Here is a 22826-nt window from a genome sequence, read left to right as displayed (position 1 = left end):
TGTTGTATGGCAAAGAGATTAATTTTCCGATACTTTATTAAGAAATGAAAGAATTTATACAATATTTACAGCATCGTTCAGTGAATCGTATTTCCCATCTAATTAATCATTTCTTGCAGCAATCTAAAAATCCGTTTCTTCTTAATAAAATAAAATAAAATAAAATCACTTAGTTGACCATTCATTGCTAAAATACCTCTTTTCTAGGTAATACAAATTTTCAAATACATTAATTTGTTATTTTTGTAGGTTGTTTTACACATATTTGGAAACGGTAAAGAAATATAAATATTACACTGAAGAATTACACAAAATGAATAATAATAAATAACAAATAATTCAAATAAAACTTTTAAATTTTAGATTTAATAAATATTAAATAAATTGCACGAATTTATAAACTCACTTACTGTTCATTGAAAAGGGTTCTATAATTTTAATTCATAAATAATTTTTAATTAGATTCAATTTATAGTTTTCGTCTTCAGAAATAAACAATACTGTAATTTTTTGAAATAGCTACTGTGCAAAAATTACTTTCGCATATAACAAGTGTTACTAGTTAAATAATAAAAATAAAGTAATACAAATTAAAATAATGAAACTTTACATAGAAAATAAAGATTACAATATATATAGAGAGTATATGTAATGTAATAAGAGCTAAATAATAAAAATTATATAACGAGACTTACATATAAAATGTAAAGCTAACTTGCACACCATAAGTCTCGATATCTGTCCAGTGGTACCACTTACTACTTTTCTCTCAGCTGCGACCAATTTTTTCCCTACGATCGATTTTCCCACGTACCATTTGTCCTTAATGTCTTTCAAAGTTAGAGGAAAGTATAAGACCATCGAGTAATGGATCTAGCCTCTCCGAAATTCGCTAAATATCTAAGGTGTTCTGTAATTTCTTCCTGTGGTATTCTTTCGAGTCTAATTGGGAAAAGAAGTTATTACGATAAGGATATTGGATATCGATTCTTGTTAAAGTATATTTTATGAAATTTCTGAAATTAAGAAATGGAACATATTTAATTTATTATTCTATCACCTTTCTTTTAGCATAATAAAAGAAAATTAATACTATGAATAAACAAACTATTAATCTAGTATATAATATGACCATATACAAAAGGAAAAATTAACGAATGAAAAATTAATAAATGAAGAATTAATATTACCCTAATAGAACATTGACTATTTTACTGACTATTCTTTGCATCTTGACAAAAAGTTACCCCTCTGATGTTAATGGTCATTCTCATATCATTGAACAGTTTAACCTAATTTAATTAGCCCTAAACACTCACCAATACAATTAGTATACCATCAAAGTCACATGAACGTTTCTGTTTGTAGATTGAGTCGTCGTGCTAAGAGGCCATCGTTGAGCACCCTGCACGAAGGAAATCTTATAAAGGTAAGATTGCCACACCCTGTGGACGTGCGTCCTGCCACCCTTGTTGTAATATCATGGAATGCATTGGGAAGCACCCTGTAATTACTGGGGCTCCAGCTCCAGCCTTAACGATTTTTTAAACGGAGGGATTTTTTAAATGCTCGTTAATCGAGCATTTGTAGAAGATATGAATAAATTCTGGGTCATTGTGTCACTGATATACAAGCTACGTGAGATGATAGCTGATTTACAGATAAAAATATTTTTGGGGATGAATTCTTTATATATTAGAAGAAATTGTTACAGAGCTATTTATTTTAAATGTATTTTTTTTCGGAAAGCAACAGTTTCAAAAAGTACATTAAATATGTAGTAAATGGAGTATAGGCAGAATATATAGTATTTAAAAATATTAATTATTTTCTGAATTAGTTTTCATATTGAGTAATTTTAATTAACAAACGAAATATATAACAATAATATGAAATATTAATTACTTTTCAATTGATAATAATTGGAAGTGAAGTCTGATTTGGAATAAAGTGTAACATAACTAATCAATTTTATAAAATTATATATATAATACAAAATTATAATTAATATATGTTTATATTTAAAATATAGAATCATAAAATATATTTTTAATATTGCACTTTATATAATACGTAAAACATTAAAAAATTAAAAATATATTCCAAATATTACATTATATATAATACAATATAGAAATAAAATATATATTTCTAATATTGTATTTTATATAATATATAATATAAAACATAAAATCATATATCTAAAATATAGAATTATAAAGTATATTCCAAATATTAAATTATATATAATACAATGTAGGAATAAAATATATATTTCTAATATTGTATTTTACATAATATATAAAACATAATATCATATATCTAAAATATAGTATTATAAAATATATTTTTAATATTGCACTTTATATAATGCATTAAATATTAAAAAGTTAAAAATATATTCCAAATATTACATTGTATATAATGCAATATAGGAATAAAATATATATTTCTAATATTGTATTTTATATGATATATTCAACATAAAATCAAAAACTATTTCAATCATGCTAAAAATCACTATCAAATAAATACACATAAAATTATTGCACTTTATATAATGCATTAAATATTTAAAAATTAGGAATATTTTTCAAATATTACATTGTAAAAAATACAATATAGGAATAAAATATATATTTCTAATATTGTATTTTATATGATATATTCAACATAAAATCAAAAACTATTTCAATCATGCTAAAAATCACTATCAAATAAATACACATAAAATTCCATAAATTGTATTTTAAAATACATTTTTTTACTTTTCATTTATACTTTCTCTATTCCTTTTTTACATTTGAATTAATTACTATAATATCATGATATTAAAGTCACTGATCTATCGTTGATGCAGATAATAAAATCGTATCTTTTCCAAGTAACCACCATCAATATATCAGAACTGTGCATACACGATCGTTTTTAGAAAGCACCGGATATTATCACAGAAAACACATTGACGCAATATGCAGAATTTTCATCAATTTCGACTATAATGCGACGAAATATCTAAATATTTTCTAAATTTATATCTCGCCTTGTAAGCATTTGACATAATATTAGCACCCATAAACATCGTTTACACTGACTCATAAAATATTCATTGCACGGTTTCAATAACTGTTAAAGGGACTTTGAGTAAGACACATGGCAAACTAGCTTGGCTGCGTTTCGAATTTGATAATATGTGCATACTATCTGCGCACTATTTATACTGTTGTGAAAATAAATGTGATTTATGAATCATGAGACACTATTAAAACGAAAATTACTCCTCCAAAAATAGCATATAGCTCAACTGTAATTAATAAATTCCAAAAATTATTCTCACAAATTAATATTTAAAATAACTTTCAAAACAAAATTTGAGAAAATTGAAAGATTTAAAGAATTAAACGAAGGTTAAACGAATTTTATATAAAAATTATTAATGCAAAAACTAAGAAAAAATTCTCCATGCAGCTCCTATACCATATATTGACATATCCTCGATTCATAAATTTTCCAAAATCTCACACAACCATCTAAGAAACCACGATCTGAAAGTCAAAAATACACTAAAGCAGCAACGAATAAATTTTCAACCATGAATTAATTAACTATTCCAAAAGACCAATAATACAAGAATATTCTGCAAAATATCAACAACCATATGATTAATCAATATTCGTCATTTCCCATGTTATCCTAAAATAAATTTTACCTAGAAATCACCAATGAAAAGACTGGAAAATTAATTATCCCAAAAATAGGATTCTAAATATTCAAATTTCTCGGAACTATGCACCGTTTCTGAGCAAACGAAATAAATGTTGTATAACGTATTAATTGAGTGAGTGATAAGCTAATCACTCGTACAAGTTCGTAACGTCGTAGAGTGAAATGAGACCCTGAGGTGCTTTGTCCCTCAACAAAAGCGATCGAACTCATAACGAGAGCCACAAGGGTGAGAGAGTATATTAAGTTTACACAGCAGTAAATACCAGCTGCGAGGGAAATTACATCAGGTATCAATTTCGAAATTCCCGCCATTCGCGAAGGTCATTGTTTAACTAATTAAACGCACCAGAAAGCGTCTGTTTAATCATCAATTTAAATTTTCATGGAAAGTAATTGGATTAAATACATAATGTACATAATATACAGTATGAATCACATAACTGATGTATGTAATCTACAAAAAAATATTTTAAATGGAAATTAAAATTAAATATAAAATATGATTTTTATAATTTATTTGCTAATTAAATTTAATTATTATTTCAAGTCTTTATGCACTCAAGGACAATAAATTTCTGTAATTTTGCAATGATGCGAGATAAGGGTAAATTAGAAATTAACGTGATCACTTTGTTTGCTCTGTCAATAAAACAGAGTGACGAAAAGTTGAACTTATTACTCGACGAAGTTCATTCTGATTTTGTTTCATCTCGATGAATGAATCATCGATTCCGATATCAGATCATCACTGGTATTTATACTTGTTAGGTACACTTCTTCTTTCAATGTTTCTTACAGATAACATTCCAGTGGCGTAAGATTGCTTCATCTCGCAGGCTAATGCATCTCCTTTTTATACCTACTTAACGAATCATTAAACAACTCGTGTTTATGTAATATTTTCTTATATCTAACTTTATGGAACATTTCGATAATATCTACCTAAAAGAGAGAAAAATGGAATAGCCTGTAAAATATAATTTTATGAACCAAATATTATTCAAAATTTTATTTAATGTACCAGAGAAAGAAAAATAATTTAATTTTTCAAATTCCATTGCTACTATTTTTTTAATCACAAACTACTATTTTTCTATTTATTTACTATCTATTTATTACTATTTAACTAACCACAATGCTACTATTTTCCTGGAACCTTGAAAAGCCCATAGAAAACAACAGGAAAATCGAAAATAATCAATATTTTAATCTACCTAACCCTGACCTAACCTACTCACGAAACCCATAAAACACGACAGAAGACAGGAAAATAAAGAACACGAAAATTTCAGTGTCGAGTCGCAATTATTTTCCAAAACTCCACTAGCACACCCTAAACTACAGCACTATAATTCTTCTAAACCCTCAGGCAAACGCATAGAAAACAATAATTAAAGTCTGGAAACATTGAAATTTCAGGACCCAAATATAGAGGCTGGCCAGGTCGGGGTGCCGCAGCAAGGACACACGGGTATAAAGCTAGGATGGATCCAGGGTGTCCTCATACCATGTCTCCTCAATATATGGGGTGTAATGCTCTTTCTACGACTGTCGTGGGTGGTAGCACAGGCTGGCATACTGCAGAGCGTCATCATTATCGGAATATCGGCGGCTGTCTGCGTCATCACTACGCTTAGCCTCAGCGCAATTAGTACTAATGGGGAAGTAAAGGGAGGTGTGTTACGGGATCCCCGTTCTTTCTCGTCCTCTTTTTTCCTCTTTAAAGGAGTGGCATCGTGTACTTTTGTTGTCGTTACTCGACCCCGCCAAAATCGAACGCTGACGATTGATTTTCCACGAAGAGGAACGCCGTCCATGAAAACAACCACGTGAAACCCTATTCGCAGTTATCTTTTTAGAATTTTTAATTATGAGAAAAAGAGTTTAGATTCTTGTTTAAATATGTCCCATCGAGATGATAACAAATGGCTGTCTGTAGAAGAGATCGGTACGAAGTGTTTTAGGCTTTTCTTAGAACTCTTCGAGGACTTATACTGCGTCTAATATATTTTATTTCTTATTTCTGAAGCATTTTTAAGTTTTTCGATATTTCAAAGTATTTTTCAGTTTATTTTATTTTAGTTTTATTTCTGTGTTTTCTATTTTTCGGTGTTTTTATTTTTTTATTTTGAATTGCAATTGAAGTAACTTTAATGGGACTTCAGATATTACCTGAGAAATTAAATTTTAGAAATTTGGTGTTCAATATCTTTTTTTTTAAGGAAATAAAAATATTTTTAACTTTTGGGTGTTTCGAAGTATTTTTTTACTTTATTTTAGTTTTCTTTTTGTTATTTGTGCCCCATGGTGTTTGAATTGTAATTAAAATAGCTTTAAAGTAACTCCAATTATTACTCAAGGAATTAAATTTCGAAGATTTGAATTACTGTCAAATTTCATACCAAATTTTCTTACCGGAATTTTTATGGGACCAATTTGTTTACGATAAAATAACTGAATAGTAATTATAGTATCTATAAACTATAGACACCAAGAAATTAAATTTCAGAGATTCAAATTGCCATAAAAATTTCGACAAACTTTATATAAAAATCCCTAAAACAGAACAATGACACCTATGGTAACTGATCATACAAAAGCACTCAATTACTATACAAAATTTCCATTTTGACTGCTTTCCTCTTCTTGAAATTTAATTGACTTCGTGAAACATTCATCTTTCCCCATGAAAACAAAATAATCATATTACTGTATTTTCAAATAACCTGTTGAGTTCCTCGACGTATAAATAAGAATCTCTATACACAGGTGGTATATACTTCATCATATCAAGAACCCTGGGTGCTGAGTTTGGAGCCTCTGTGGGGATCGTCTTCGCATTTGCAAACGCTGTTTCGGCATCCATGAACACCATTGGTTTCTGTGACTCTCTGAACGATTTATTGAAAGAGTACGACTTGAAGATCATCGACAACGGAGTAAATGACGTTCGAATTGTCGGTACGATCGCGTTGATCGTCATGATCTTGATCTGTGCGATCGGAATGGAATGGGAATCGAAGGTACGTGTTTTATGTATTTTGACTATGATAAACGAATCAACACTTTTGCTATGGTTCAGTTTCAGTTCTTTCGAAACTGGAAGCATTTTTGGTATATAGGTAAGAAAGATCCTTTCTTACCCATTTTAATCCTGATTGAGGAATGAAAGAGTTAAAGATTAATCCTTTCCACTCGAGGTGCGACTTGTCTTGGTGGCAACGTTGATACTGTTTTAAAATGACATAACACTACATTGATGATTGAAATGATATGAAGCATTGACATAATACAATTCTATATATATATATTCATACAAAATTTAAATTAATTTATATATAATTTCTTTGTATGTTATTTTCAAAAATATCTAGAAGTCGATGCACATTTTCATATATGTACATATTACACAATAATAATAATAATGATGATGATAAATAATGATTTATACGTGATTGAGAAAATACCCTGTATACATTTCTTAAGGCAAAGGGGTTAATTGATATAAAATTATAATGTTTCAACGTATGCGTTTGTGCTTTGGTTGATTTGCCACACAGTGCAATTTTGTTGAAGTCATTTAATTTATATAGTCGAATATTAATAGATAGAAGATTGATAACAAATTGTAAATATGTTAGATAAGTATACCTTATAGTAATTAATAACTATGATATTTCCAGACTATTTTTTTCCTTTTTTTCATACGTGCTTTTTAAATTTATAAAATTCAAAATTTGTGTTACCCTTTTGGTATTTCGTTGTTGAAAATATTGAAGGAATGAATCAATAATAATAAAAAGTTTTGATTTCTTACAGGCTCAAAATTTCCTCATTGCCATCATTATTGCAGCTATCTTTGATTTTGTGATTGGCACCATAATAGGGCCCAAGGACATAACACAGCAAGCAAAAGGGTTCACTGGGTTTTCCTGTAAGTCGAATTTCATTTTATCACATAATTATTAGAACCTACTATACAAAATACTGCATACAAAATAAATTATGCAAAATACTAATTATCTGAAACAACGATTCCTTCAATTTCTGCAGTTCTTATCATAAAAGGGATAAAAATGTTTTAAATATATCTTCATAAAAAATCCCTACCATAATAGAATATAAACAAAAATGATCAAAAATGAAATGACAAGTCTCAAAATATATTTAATCACGACTAAAAATATTTTAAAAAATCAAAAAATGAACTATACTCGTGAAGACAATCAAAAACAAGAATATTCTCCTGAACTTTTTAAACCACGTCTACACATCTTCTCTTCGACTGAAACATGTATATCAAAGTTACTATAAAAATTACTATAAATATATTTTACGTGTAGACAGAAAAAATACTATAATCCTGGATATTATATCTAAATAATTATTTCTTAATTTTTGTAGCCGAGGTGTTCATGGATAACATGGGGCCGAATTATCGTTTCTCTGAGAACAGTAACCAGACATTTTTTTCCGTATTCGCCATTTTCTTTCCATCCGTGACCGGCATCCAAGCTGGCGCCAATATTTCCGGCGATTTGAAAGATCCAGCGAGTAGCATACCGATTGGTACCCTTCTTGCATTGCTGATCTCCATGCTGAGTTATGTCACGTTTGTTTTCTTCGCTGGTGGCGCGGCTCTAAGGGATGCCAGTGGCCTAATCAGCGGAAATAACACCATAATAGCAGCATGCATTCCGAACGTCAACTGCACCTACGGATTACACAACAGTTACTCGGTATGGTATGGTACAATTAATTATTAATACAATCAAATCCATAATTGAAATCCATCGAAACATCGATCATTTCAGATATACTAATCCTTTGAATTCCTAATTCCTCTTCAATTTTGAAAAAAAACTATAATCTTTATTTTAATTTAGTTCTATTTATTTTATAGTACAGTCAGATTAATATCTAAAAAATTGATACTGTAAATTTTATTGTAATTTAATTAAATGGCTTGTGTCGTATAAATTGAATTAAATAGTTTCTTTCTAAGACGAGGTCATTAGTCATTAAAAATGGTGAAATGATACTTCTAGATTTATTAACAAATTTTAATTTTATTTCCAATAACTATTTATTATTTAACCGGTTAAATGTACTTTGAAGAAGAATAGGTTGATACGAATCAATTCAAGCAATTTTGATAATATTTTGGAAACTATCAAACGTGATTTGAAATTTTGAGGAATATTTATTGTTGTAATAAAATTAAATAGTAAAGTAAACTCTACATCCTAGCAATGTGGGGTTGATCCCTTCCCCTGCGTTTTGTCTTTTGTCTCCTGTTTTCTGGAGACGTCCTGTGATCTACTTGGCCCTAAACAGGCCAGTTTTAATCATTCGCACGTTCAATAAAGATCTATACAGTTTTTCCACCGTTTCCTCTGAATACTATTCCTTTGCGTTATAACCCGTTTAAAAATTATGAATAAAATTAATTGTGATATTGAATCAATAAAGGAATAGAGAGAGTTAATGGTGTTTAGTTTTGAAATTAGGAGTTTGGTAGAAATGTGTTGCATTCAGAAATTTTTTCTTAAACGTGAAATAAATAGATAGGAAAGGGAGATATATTTATTCAGAAGATTTTTAGAGAAAAGGCAGAAAATAAAGATTAGAATTTTATTCGTTTTCTTTTTCTTTATTATCATTATTTTGGATGAGATATTTTTTAATGATTTATAGATTTCTTTTTAATAATCATTGGTTATTAAAAGGACTAGGTTGAAATTAATTTCATTGCACTTTTTCATTTACAGGTGATGCAACTTATGTCAGTTTGGGGGCCATTCATCTACGCCGGCTGTTTCGCAGCAACCCTCTCCACAGCCTTGACAAATTTGTTATCGGTACCACGATTAATACAGGCACTGGGACAGGATAGAATTTATCCTGGTTTGATTTATTTTAGCAAGGGTTATGGAAAGCATGGTGAACCTTATCGAGGTTACGTTCTCACGTTCGTCGTTGCAGCGTTGTTCCTTTTAATAGGTATGAACAAAATAAAGTGTAATTTAAAAATCTATCTATTAAGATAAAATGCTGAATGCGTAATAATAACTAAGTAAACCATTTAATAAGTATAAATTAAAATTTATAAAATTGAACTATAATTTTTATTCTAATTCAGTTCTATTTATTTTATAATACAATCAGGATAGTATTCAAAAAATTTGGACTATAAATTTTATTGTAATTTAATTTTATAGTTTGTGTTGTATGATTTGAATTAAATAGTTTCTTTCTTTCTAAGACGAGATAATTAGTCATTGAAAATGGTGAAATGGTACTTCTAAATTCATTAAAAAATTTTGATTCGAAACTATAATATATTAATTGACGTACTTTATTAATTATTCTCTATTTTCAGCAAACTTGAACGCTGTGGCACCTCTGATTTCAAATTTCTATCTGGCATCATACGCGTTGATTAATTTCTGCACTTTTCACGCAGCTCTTATTCGACCACTTGGGTGGCGTCCTACTTTCAGAGTAAGTAATTAAGCAGAAAATAGTAAAATGAGTTTTGCACTATGTGCACACAAAATGAATAGATACAAAGAAATAAGGAGGAATGTTGAAAGAATAGTATTTTAAAAAAGGAAAAAATAGAATGATATGATAAATTGTAACCCTACAAAATTGATATTCTATGTGTGATAATATATTGCACCACAGTCTAATTATATTTAGACAATTTAAGTATACTATTAATATAACATAATTTCAAATGTCACTCTTATGATGAAATTTTTAATATTCTTGTCATATGAATAATTTAATAGTAATACTAAAATCAAATCACACAATACATATGTATTAATTAATGTAAGTAAAAATTACTAAAGAGGAATAAAAACAATAAAATTATTAAAAATTATCAATACCAAAGATAATAAATAAGTGAACTAATTATTGAAAATATGAGTAAATTGGTTAGCTAAATATTCTTTCATTTCGTTTTGAATTTTTGGATATGAAAAATTATTGACTTAATTATTAATTTACTATCTGTGGAAAAATTGTTTAGAAACAAAAAAAAGTTCCATATTACCACCTTCTTCAACACCAAAAAGCCATAATGATTTAATTAAATACTACGATAAAATTTGAATAGAAATTTAATATTTATAATATTATTTCTATATTAAATTAATATTATTCCTAATATTTAATTTATTTGTTTTATTACTATACCTTGTGTAATTAATAACAAATAATCAAACAGGAAATTATATGTTTCTTTTTCACAGTATTACAACACCTGGTTGTCACTATTTGGCTTTATCACCTGCTTGTTTATAATGTTCCTCATTGACTGGGTGACTTCGTTGGTCACGCTGGTCATTATATTTGCGTTATATTTGATAGTGGTGTATCGCAAGCCAGACGTGAATTGGGGTAGTAGTACACAAGCACAGACTTACAAGACTGCACTTTCTATCGTTTACAGGTAAGAACACCATTATTTTCAAATTTTTTTCACAAATTTTTGAAAATTTCTCAATACTTTAATTATCTTAAAATTTTTATTCTTTGATTCCTTAATGTTAATAATGAAAAATTAAATTTTAATTAATTCTTACGTTACTAGCATGAAGCATATCAAACTGATTAAAAATAATTTATAATCATATGTATAATTATTACCTTTATTAATGACCCTATATTGTCAAAAATTTTAAAAAAAGGAAAAAGAAAAAGTTGCATCTAGTTTTATGGTGTCTATTTTTATCTCATTCACATAATTCTTAACTTAATAAAGTTACATCTTTGCAGACTGAATTCTATCGACGAGCATGTCAAAAATTATGCCCCTCAAATTTTGGCACTGTCCGGAGCTCCTGGCGCAAGGCCAGCGTTGCTGCATCTGGCAAATCTCATCACCAAAAATCACTCTCTGTTGGTTTCCGGTGAAATATACCCGGTATGTAATTTAAATAAACAGATTTGCTTCCTTAATTTTTTAACCTTCGCAAAATTCTACGTTTTTCAATCATTTATACAGACTTTTAAATCGTATCTTTTTTAATCTTTCAAAAATATTAAATCTTTTATAAAATTTATACTCGACGTTAATAATACATATTAAATATGTTAAAAACATTTTTAATGGGTAGTATTATATATTTTCCACAATCAATAGACGATGATGCGTTAATTATAAAAATAAAATATTAAATAATACTGGAATTTAAAAATCGTATATATAAAAATCATATGAGCGTTCACTGCACAAATCGATTAACTCCACTTTTTGAAAAATCTCAAATTTAAGTGTCAAAGCACTTGGTATAGTCATAACTTTTTATATTTATAATAACTTTCCCTGATAATTAAGATTAACACCATTAAACGACAAAAATTTGTTGGCCACTGAATAATAAATAATTTATTTCAGAGGTCACTTTGATTAACTCCGTACTCTAATGTAAATCGTTGCAATAATGCAACTCAAATGCACTAGCAAGCCATGAATGATAACGGTGAATTTTTTAGTGCCGTCTTATCAGAATTTAAGTAAAATTTAGTAAAATTTAAATTTATTACTTTTCTCACTTGCCAAATCGATTAACTCTTCCAGTAACATAAAAATGGTAACATTACTAACGTTTACCTTTTGGCTATTTTTTCTTATAAATTTGATATACCGTTAGATGAAAGTTACATTTGTATTTATGCATTCTACGATATTTATTTCGATTTAAATCATAAAGGGAATTTTAAAAAATAATATACATTATTTCATTGCATTTCTTCACTTTTTGTTTTATGAAGTTAATCAATTTGTGCAGTGAACGGCTTATATATTTCTTTGGAATTGTCTTTTTCCAAATCGTACAAGAGAAAATGTATTCTAAATGTATCATTGCGTTCACAATATCGATAACACAAAGATCATACAAAAATAGGAAAATCTGAAATAAATTATTATTTATTCAGTATAAAGAATTAAACTAATGTAATATAATGCTAATACAATATAATCTGACATTTTTCACCATTTATATTTAATAACAATTTCTACATTTTCAGACACGTTTGTCATATCGTTTACGATCAATGCGTTTGAGAAACGGTTATGCATGGTTGCATCAACAACGTATAAAGTCATTTTACCACGTGGTGGAAGATCTGAGCTTCGAGCGTGGTGCATCGGCTTTGATGCAAGCAACAGGTGTCGGGAAATTGGCACCGAACGTAGTTTTAATGGGCTATAAAACACACTGGTCAACATGTAATCACAAGGACCTTCAGGAATACTTCAACGTCCTTCAGTAAGTTGATCGAAATATTAATCTGTATTTTTATAGTTCTTAATTTTTACCTCGAAAATTATATATACTATAACGAAATTTGTTGTTACTTATAGTAACGCATTCGACCAAAAATTAGCGGTGGCTATGCTAAGAATTGCGGAAGGATTGGACTGTTCTGAAGTTGCAACTGCTAATGGGGATGACGAACATGGCGTCTTAGCACAAAGTAGTTATGATTTAACAGGAAACACGTTAATGCATGTTGATAGTAATTTATCAATGTCCAGCCAAATTCCAAGAGTGCAAAGCGTGCCAACAATGGGTACTTATAATTTTAAAATTAGTATTACTCGCAATTAGTATGAGAGAAAGATTTCAGTATCTTCTGAATGAAATATCTGACAAAAAATGATGTGCTATAATATTCAAAGTTAAAGTAAATTTCTACAGTATATTTTAATGTAGTATTTTAATTATAATTATTCTATAGTATAGTAGTATATTATTAAATAATATACCATACAGTACAGTACAGTGTAGTATAGTATTTAATAATTTTATAATATATTATAATATACTAATATATTACAGAGTATTGAGATAATTTAATTCATTAAACTACTAAATACTATATAAAAATTGCTGTAACTAGATAAGAATGACGTTTTACAAAATTGAAACATTTCATTATTTCAGGAACTCCATTCGTATCTGTTGACCCACCACAAATTATTAGAGATTCACCTACTCACGGAAGTGCTCGAGATCATTTGAAGCATAAACGGAAACACGCGATAGAGAAATTAATGTAAGTCCAAATTAATTACAATCCTTATTCATTTCTGAAATAATTCATATCAAAGAAATAAAAATGAAAACTTTATTTTTAATCAAGCACAGTAGGATAATTTTTACAGTTATTTTTCATACAACTGGGAATCCCATATAACAAAATTTTTGAAAATTTAATTAAAAATTTGATAAAATTCTAATTGGTTAAGGTAAAATGAAAAGATAGTCATCATTTGAGACCATAATTTTTTTTTTCAAATTGATTTTTCATAAATCGATGATAGTACATTCTGTTTACTGAACTGGAAATTCAATATTCAATAAATGAGAAGGAAAGAACATTTTTTTAAGGGGATATCCAGCCCTATCTTTATGATAAAGTATCACATTTCATGACGCATTTTCTTCCAACTCGTTGAACTAACTTTAATCAAATTTTGACTGGCAACTACCAATACAGCTACCAATAAATCACATAAACATTTTCCTTCGACAGCATAGTTACATAATACATGAAAAATTGTTTAAAAATCAATAAATAACAATTTTTTTCAACATCAGGATTATTTTCCAAAATTTAACTTGTGATTATTAACTTTCTGTCGACTAGCATAAAAAGATTTATTCCTATTCTGTTTATTTTATTTTTCCTATATTTATTCCAATTTTTTATATTTTGTAAAAATGACTTGAATTGATCAAAATGGAATATTCATATAGAATTAAATTGTTTGATAATAGAATTTAATTTTAAAAACCAAATGTTGCAATCATTAAAAATTGAATTGAAATACATACTCAATTACTTTAAAAATTAATATGTATTAATTAACCTAAATTATTGATGGATATTTTCTGGAACATCAAATTTGAAATATTCTAAGGAATAAATTAATATCTTCTGACAATTGTTATAAGATCACTGCATAATTAATAAATTTTCAGAAAATATTATATATCATAATAGTCAGTGTACCTTAATTTTTAGGGAGAAACGACATGCAATGACACCTGTACCTGAACGCTTGGCAATCTTCCAAAGAAAACACAGAAATGGAACAATTGACGTATGGTGGCTATATGACGATGGAGGTAATTCATGAAATTTTTACACGTGCCTACAAACAATTAATTTATCGGTTGGAATCGTCGACATATTTAATCAAAACACTTATCAATCCTGTGTTTAATCATTAGTAAATATAACTTGTTGCATGCATAAATATACTGAAATCTTTAATCAAAACACTATACAGCAATTAAAGACATTTTTAATAGGCGTGAATAAAAAAACTGAATGAAATTTAATTCGATATTTAGATAACATTACCATTTTATTTCTACGCCATTTTTAACACATTATTTTATATTCAAAAAAATTCATAGTGTTAATATAATCTTTTTAGATTTTTATTATTACTAAATTTTTATACAAACGTCATTTATATCATAAGTATAATATAAAAATGTTATTTACATTTTTTATGCTATTTAAGAACTGTGATGTATCATCACTTACCTTAAATTCGTTGCTTAGCTTTACAGTTTGCCTATAACTTGAAACATTGTTTACAACTATAAGAAGAAAGGATGTACTCATTTTTAAGTGGCAGAACTTTTTATTCCACAGGTTTGACGATTCTTCTTCCATACATTATCAGTACTCGCTCGAATTGGGAGCACTGTAAAATGAGAATTTTCGCGTTGGCCAACCATAAACAGGACATCGTAGATCAAGAGAAAGAGTAAGTCAAAACATAACAAAGAGACTATTGGATATAAATATTATACTTATATCGCAAGCATTAAACATAAAACATTAAAAATTATTTTCCTGTATTCAGGTTCTATTAATCTGTAATTAATTTACTTATAGAAATCATAATTGAAGTTAAATTTACCTCATAATATTTTTAACACGTACTTAAATCTAATTTATAAAAATAGCCAAAATTAAAAACAAAATTAAAAATAATTAATGCTATTACTGATTTTTATAATTTTCAGAATGGTCGAGATAATGGCCAAATTCAGGATAAGATATACTAGTCTGAAAATGGTGGACGACATAAGTGTTCAGCCGAAGCAAGAAACGTTAGATTTCTTCGATAAACTCATATCTGACTTCCGGAAAAATGAACCTGACGACACAGGTAAAACAGTAGACTATTCGTCTTTATTTAAAAACCATGAGATTTTATTAACTGATAATCCTAATTATTAATAATTATCAATCGTGCAGTTAATTGAAATTATAACTTCAACACCTCATTATAGAATGCTGCGTAACAGAACTTGAACTTCAGTCTTTGAAAGAAAAGACGTACAGGCAGCTCAGACTACGAGAATTATTATTAGAAAACTCCAGTCAGTCCACATTGGTTGTGATGTAAGTATATATATACAATTTATTTCATTAAATAATTCGTCTCGTTACATCATTAAATTTGTCTCATATTCCTAAATTTTAAATTAAAGTGGAAGTCAATATTTCATTACAATATGTCACCATAAAGACACAAAATTCCAATACTAAGGAGTTAAATAATTTACAATAACACGATATTCCCACTGACAATTTTTCAGGTCACTACCAATGCCGAGAAAAGGCGCACTTTCAGCGCCACTTTACATGGCATGGCTGGAAGCTTTAACCAAAAATATGCCACCGACACTTTTAATACGCGGGAATCACACTTCAGTGTTGACGTTTTATTCGTAGTTCACCGACATTACTCTAAATGATAATATAATTTCAGCGTCTAGATAAATTTACGTTGAACAGCATCATGAAAATGTCTTACACATACGGCAAAGACATCTTCTGATGCGGACAGACAGTATTCGGTATATTCATGCCAAAAGTTATGTAGATACTATGATCTGCTTTCGTTTTTATACAGTATTCATCAACGTCAAGCCCGATGGTACTTACTGACGAGATTATTTTAGCATAGAAGTGAAAGACAACAGTATAAGGACTTCAATAAATGATAGTACCGTAACTTTGATAGTTATAGGATTCTAGAACATGCTAACAGAAAGATATACTATAGAAATATACTAAAAATGTATTGTAATTTCAAAAGAGAAAGAAAATGTTTTACTTAGTTAGCGACGAATGACTTTTATATGCGTAAAAATTAGACACGACTTATGCATAATGTGTTATTGATAAAATATAATAGGATAGAAAGAGACTAGAATTTAATTTTGGATTAAATAGAATGGACTTTTCAAACAAGTATTGAACTTAATGACATATATAATCAGATAATTTAATTATGGTATGATATAATTAATGTTAATGTTTTTTTTTTTTAACTGAACTAAGTGTATAGTATTAAACTTAAGAGATGAAGAAGAAATATTTCTTAATTTTCATCAGTAATATGTAACTTTATTAAATCATGTACTTAAGAAAACTGTCTTAAAAGTGTGCTACTACAAAACAATCTATAGGTACTTAAAAATATGAATCATTCATTTTCATAAAAAGATTCTTTATTTTAAATAATAAAATACTTAAAAACAATGTACTTAACTATAATTGACTATTAATTAATATTATTATTACTGATGCTTGAATAAGAAATATTTTTGGGTATTGAAGTCATTTTTAGCCACAATGTAAAAGCAACAGGAGATAATTTCACTGTAAATTGTTTTAAGTTAATTTTCTTAAGTCAGTTAAGCTCTTTCAATCTAGAAATTAATTACATTATTTTACCTTAAGATGTAAGTAATCTTCAATATTTAACAAATTGTTATTATGTCCGATTGTTTAAGACAACAAGTTATTTTGTAAACAAAAATTCAATAATTTCTCTATATCAATGAGTAAAAAAAAATATTTTCACAGATAAAACATAACTGAACGCACTGTTTGTAAATATCAAAATAACTCAAAAATATAATTAGTAAAATTAAGTCTATAAAAGCTTATAAAATGTTTTATTTATTTTGTAATGCATTTAATGACATTAAAAATTTATCACTAGTTATAATAAATTTATCACAATTTTTAAATTCCTGAATTTATAAATTCTCATTCTTACATTACAGCCTTGATATAATTTTATCATTCTTCAATCCAAAATTGATAAATGATCTGCTAAATTTTTATTAAATTTTCATAATGAATAACAAATTGCGGAATTATAGGTATAATTCAGGAATCAGTGCTGCGTGTTCGATTTCTTCCATTGAATGAAGATGTTCTATAATCAATATTAATATAATTATGAGTTATTATTAATTACTTTATACAATATATAGACCAAAAATCATATATTTCATATCTTTTAAATACAAATAACTGTATTTTATATAAAAATATTTTGCATCAAAAACATATATAGTCATTTTAGCTAAATAGCTCACTTGTTGCAATGAGTTTCAAAAATTCTGGCAAAAACAGGTTGTATTTGCTCCAATATATCAGTAGTTAGCATTCCTCTTTGCTTCACCTTATATGCAGATGCATTGCATTCTCTTACTAATCTACATGCAGCGTAACTTGCAGCTATTGGTGGTGACAAAGTACTTTCACTATTTCCTGCACAAATTGCCCACCACCAAAACACAGCTAATGCGCCAGCCAGAAGATCTCCTTGACCTCCACATCTTCGTCCAGAACCTGCTAATCCACATGATACTGCTTCAGTACCTTTATGTCCATCTGCAATTACATCCTTTGCTCCTTTATGTAAAACTACTACATTTTTTCCTAATACATCTGCTAAATGTTTAACATCATTGGCTTTCGCCATTGGTGTAGGTAGAATATTTTTATCAAGTACTCCTTTAACAAGACGACTAAATTCCATTGCATTAGGAGTCAGAATAACACCTGGATATTCTTTTATAATATCAGGTTTTTGACTAATTAGAAATAACCCATCTGCATCAATTATTAATGGTTTTTTCATATCACGGCAAACTGAGATCAATTCAACTATTGTTTTAAATATTTTGTCATCTCTACCAAGACCTGGTCCAATGACAATTACATGTAAACGATCAAGCCATGGTCTTATTTGTTTAATTGCATCATATTGATCTAAAACTGGATGAACAATAGGTTCTGGACTAAATGATTTTAAAGGAATGCTTGCATCTTTTGCACAAAATACATGCACTAAATCACATCCAGTACGGAGTGCACTCATTGCTGCATAATATGGTGCACCGGTATACTCTATACTACCGCCAAATATGCCAATTCGACCATCTTGACCTTTATATTTGGTATTATTCAAATTTGGAATTATTCTTCTTATTCCTTTTAACATACGCTCATCGACAGATATTGATGTAGACATGGTAGAAAAAGATGAATTCTTAATTGCACTCCTGCAGGCAGAATGCAAAATACCAAGGGCCATTCTTCAATTTAATAAATTAATCTTAATTACTATTTTCTTCATACAAATATAGTATGATGATCAATATGAATGAATAATTTTTCTTCAACACATATATTTTATATTGCTTTACAAAATGTTTTGTTGTAGCAGTGTCATAAAAGTACAATATTAAGTAGAATTATGAAATAAAATAAACATATATTAAAATACAATATTACCTGTAATATTCTTATTATCGAAATGGTGATTTGTACAATGCTGTTTTTTTATGTAGAATAATATTTGAGGCGAAATCGAACAAGAGCATTCATCTGATATGATAAAAATATTGATAACCTATAACCTATTCCATATTTATGAAATGGCACGTGTTTATTTGTTTTTATACGTAAAACATCAAGGTGATAATTTTCTTAAACACTTTCTAAATACATATTTATAAAAGAACAGTATAACAAAAAACAAAAATTTTTAAACGAAATAGTACGAAAATATAAGCAAATGTACAATCGAAAATTTTGAAAAACAATTGTCACTTCAATATTGGTAATTAACTTCCTACATATAAAAGTTTATATGTTCACTCATAAATAAGAAACAATCTCTATAGAGCAAATGAAATTGATGAATCACGTTTGAAAACAATAGTCAATATAAACACCAGATGTGGATCAAGAATTATTTTATAAAACTACTTTAAAGATATTATTTACACATTATTTATTTCTCCTTGAATATTTATATACCGAATTTATATTTTTTGAATGCATAATTTTTATTTCATATTAAATTATAATATATTATCGATTGAATACATTAATTTATTGCCGTAGTTTTTTTACAAAATGAAAAAAAAGAGTTCATTTATAACATATAAATAAAGAAATTAATCATTTATAATATGTAAATTTTTCCACTTACTAAGATATATTCATTAATATTTGTAATATTTTTAAAATTTTATTTGATTTTACATACAGAAAATGCGAAGAGTAAACATAACCTCTATCTTCAAATCAAAGTGCAATTGTAATGATACAAGACGCATATATTTCAATTCACTAAACAGTCACGTAATAACTAATTGTACTATATAAAATATATGTAAAATACACTTTATCAACGAAGCAATTAGATTAAATAAGATTAATATTTAACAACAAATCTTTGTTAACAAAATATCTCAAACACCGGTATTCGGTATAATGAATTTCAAATGGCCTCTCATAACTTGCATTCATTCATAAATACTCAATGAAGTCTATTAATATAATATTTATGTTTGAATACATTCCATTTATATTTCAAAAGTTGTTTATATTAGTAATGACAAGATCGTAAATTAATATGAAATAAAAATATGTAATTAATAAGTTTTTATATGTTATTCTTACCATTTTAAATATAACAATTTAAATAAATCTTTTCACTAATCCTCGCGTAAAAGTTATTTCAAATAGTAAAGAGAATTGTAAATAAAGAAATTTGTATATAAATAAAGAAGTTATAAATAATATTGTGAATAAATTTTACTGTATAAATAATAAATATTAGTTACATACAATAGAGTTTTATAAATGAAATACACTAATGTATTTTACACTATTACATTATTTTATTTAAATTTAAATGTAGGTTTAGAAAATTATTTTTCAGTATTCATTAATATCAAAAGTAATAATAGATAGATAACAACTTTAAAGTGGTTTTTAACAATTTTATTTTATTTCACACATGTAGAAATTCTATAATCATAGATAAGATAATTATCTCTAAAATCTGTGTATACTATCTGATATTTAAAATAGTTTTCTCTGAAGATCGAACCTTTGAATCGTATAAAACAGGTTATCATTTTGATTTAGATATTTTGAATCATAGACACTATCACTTATAATACGTATTACAGCTTAACCTATATGTTATATGAAAAACTATATTTTGAAATAATATATTATATATATATTATAAATTATTACTTTGTTCTTTAACAATTTAAAACTAAATCTAAATTATAATTGATACAAGATATTTGATAAAGAGCTTATTGTTTATTAACGTATGAGATGTTATCCTTTCATTTTATTTTTAATTTTAATATACATTTCTCAGAAAGTAATAGAAAAATTTAGAAATACCTACTAAGTACATTGTTTCTCAGTTTATGTCAATTAACATATTTCAAAAATAAAAATCTTTAACATACTAAGCTATTTTTTCTTTACAATCAGATATAGTTTCTAATACTTATGAAAATAAATAAATCATGATCAATTTTTTCAATATCAAAAAAATAATTTATGATAGTAAGACATTTTTACGATATTTCAAATATAATTTTTATACCTCGTTGTGACTTGAAGGTGTAATAACCTGTGATTTTAAAACAGGTTTGAGAAATGCAGAAAGAAAGGAAAGATGAATGTTATACTTTCACAATTCTGCCTTTCGTTCAGATGCAGTATCTCACTGTTTAGTTTCACATGATTCGTGATTCGTGATTCGTGAGCTCGTCTCGTGTTAAAGTTAGTGTTAAATTTATGCGATTTGTGCCAGAAACTTGGACGACTTAGGATTTAGTTCAAACAAGAATGTATTCAAAGAAAAATAAGAAAAAAGCAATACTTTAGTGCTAAAATCACAATTATAATTAAAAAAAAAAAAATAACTCTTCTCCTACTTTCAAAATTTTGAAAGTTTGAAATTTTGAAAATTTTGAAGTTTTTAAAACAAATGAAAGAAAAAGAACTCTTTATTTAAATTTAGTTTATAAAGAGGAAAAAGACTTTCTATTCAAATTTATTGACAGAAAAAGCACTCTTTATTTAAATTTAATTTATAAACAGGAAAAAGACTATCTATTTAAATTTATTTCATTAAAGGTATCACAAATGCATTTTTCGTCTCAATCTCTATATTTCAACCATAAATTTTACGATAGAACGAGACACAATTCTTTATTACTAGTCACTACTTTTAACACTTAGTACGATCCCACTTAAGAAGCTCGATATGAACAGTACAAATTCTATAATTAACAACATTCGCGACAATTATATCTTATCACATTCTCCAGATATGTACTCATATATTCGACCATTTAGAGACATGTTTGCAGAAATATAAGAATATTTATTTATATATAATATACATAATATAAATGTACCATACATAACCTATATTCTTTCTCTCTTTAACAAACTGATGAATTTTTATTTTTTGTTTATACACTAATGGGTTCTACTACCCGTAAATTATTATTAAATAAATAAATAAATAATTATAGAAGCACTTCTTTTATTCGTGATAAATTGATCACAGATTACAATCATGCGGAGCTAATTGATCGTGAGAAGAATGATCCTAATTTGAGAAAGTGAATCAGTTATGTTGTAACTATATTTATTATTGGAATAAGATTATATAAAGAAAGCGGTTCGTTGTCCAGTGATGAGTCTACATGTATATATAAAAAGAAAGAATAACTCCAAACTGTGAGTAGAATAAATCAAGAACATCTTTCACAATTTTTAACGAGAAACACAAAGTATATTTATGCATAAAATATTAAAGTAATAAACCCAAAATAATATAGCATTGAAATAATAAATAAATAAACTCTTTCCAGAACTTTCTTCTCTTTCTCTCATTCTCCATCACGATTTCA

At 27.3% G+C, this 22826-nt stretch overlaps 2 protein-coding genes across 5 annotated transcripts in view; one reads left to right on the top strand and one right to left on the bottom strand.

Annotated features, from left to right (window-relative positions):
- Positions 1-16938, top strand: part of NKCC (sodium potassium chloride cotransporter) — a 38231-nt gene extending 21293 nt beyond the window's left edge. For 2 of the 3 annotated variants that reach the window (XM_017902255.1, XM_017902256.1), the window contains exons 3-19: positions 1369-1429; positions 5146-5401; positions 6496-6749; positions 7546-7660; positions 8131-8465; positions 9498-9729; positions 10109-10230; positions 10992-11191; positions 11518-11665; positions 12775-13016; positions 13112-13320; positions 13695-13806; positions 14779-14882; positions 15421-15535; positions 15798-15943; positions 16068-16179; positions 16377-16512. In XM_017902255.1, coding sequence (XP_017757744.1) covers positions 1369-1429; positions 5146-5401; positions 6496-6749; positions 7546-7660; positions 8131-8465; positions 9498-9729; positions 10109-10230; positions 10992-11191; positions 11518-11665; positions 12775-13016; positions 13112-13320; positions 13695-13806; positions 14779-14882; positions 15421-15535; positions 15798-15943; positions 16068-16179; positions 16377-16512 — 2899 coding nt within the window. Of the gene's footprint in view, positions 1-1368; positions 1430-5145; positions 5402-6495; positions 6750-7545; positions 7661-8130; positions 8466-9497; positions 9730-10108; positions 10231-10991; positions 11192-11517; positions 11666-12774; positions 13017-13111; positions 13321-13694; positions 13807-14778; positions 14883-15420; positions 15536-15797; positions 15944-16067; positions 16180-16376 lie in introns of all 3 variants that reach the window. The other variant, XM_017902257.1, reaches the window with a different exon arrangement.
- Positions 16939-17961: 1023 nt separating this feature from the next.
- On the bottom strand, positions 17962-19427 carry Naxd (NAD(P)HX dehydratase). 2 transcript variants are annotated; one of them, XM_017902283.1, is made up of 2 exons: positions 18174-19114; positions 17962-18010 (listed from the first exon to the last, which is right to left on the bottom strand). In XM_017902283.1, exons 1-2 carry the CDS (start codon positions 19112-19114, stop codon positions 17962-17964), a joined length of 990 nt encoding a protein of 329 aa, XP_017757772.1. The 2 variants fall into 2 exon arrangements, with proteins under 2 accessions (XP_017757772.1, XP_017757771.1); XM_017902282.1 differs by lacking the exon at positions 17962-18010 and adding an exon at positions 19378-19427 and having other exon boundaries at positions 18170-19145.
- Positions 19428-22826: the final 3399 nt, after the last annotated feature.

Source organism: Eufriesea mexicana, unplaced genomic scaffold, assembly GCF_001483705.2.
Source record: "Eufriesea mexicana isolate 0111107269 unplaced genomic scaffold, ASM148370v2 scaffold1801, whole genome shotgun sequence".
NCBI lineage: Eukaryota > Metazoa > Arthropoda > Insecta > Hymenoptera > Apidae > Eufriesea > Eufriesea mexicana.
Note: the sequence above shows the minus strand (reverse complement) of the source record. Positions and strands in the feature narration are given on the sequence as shown.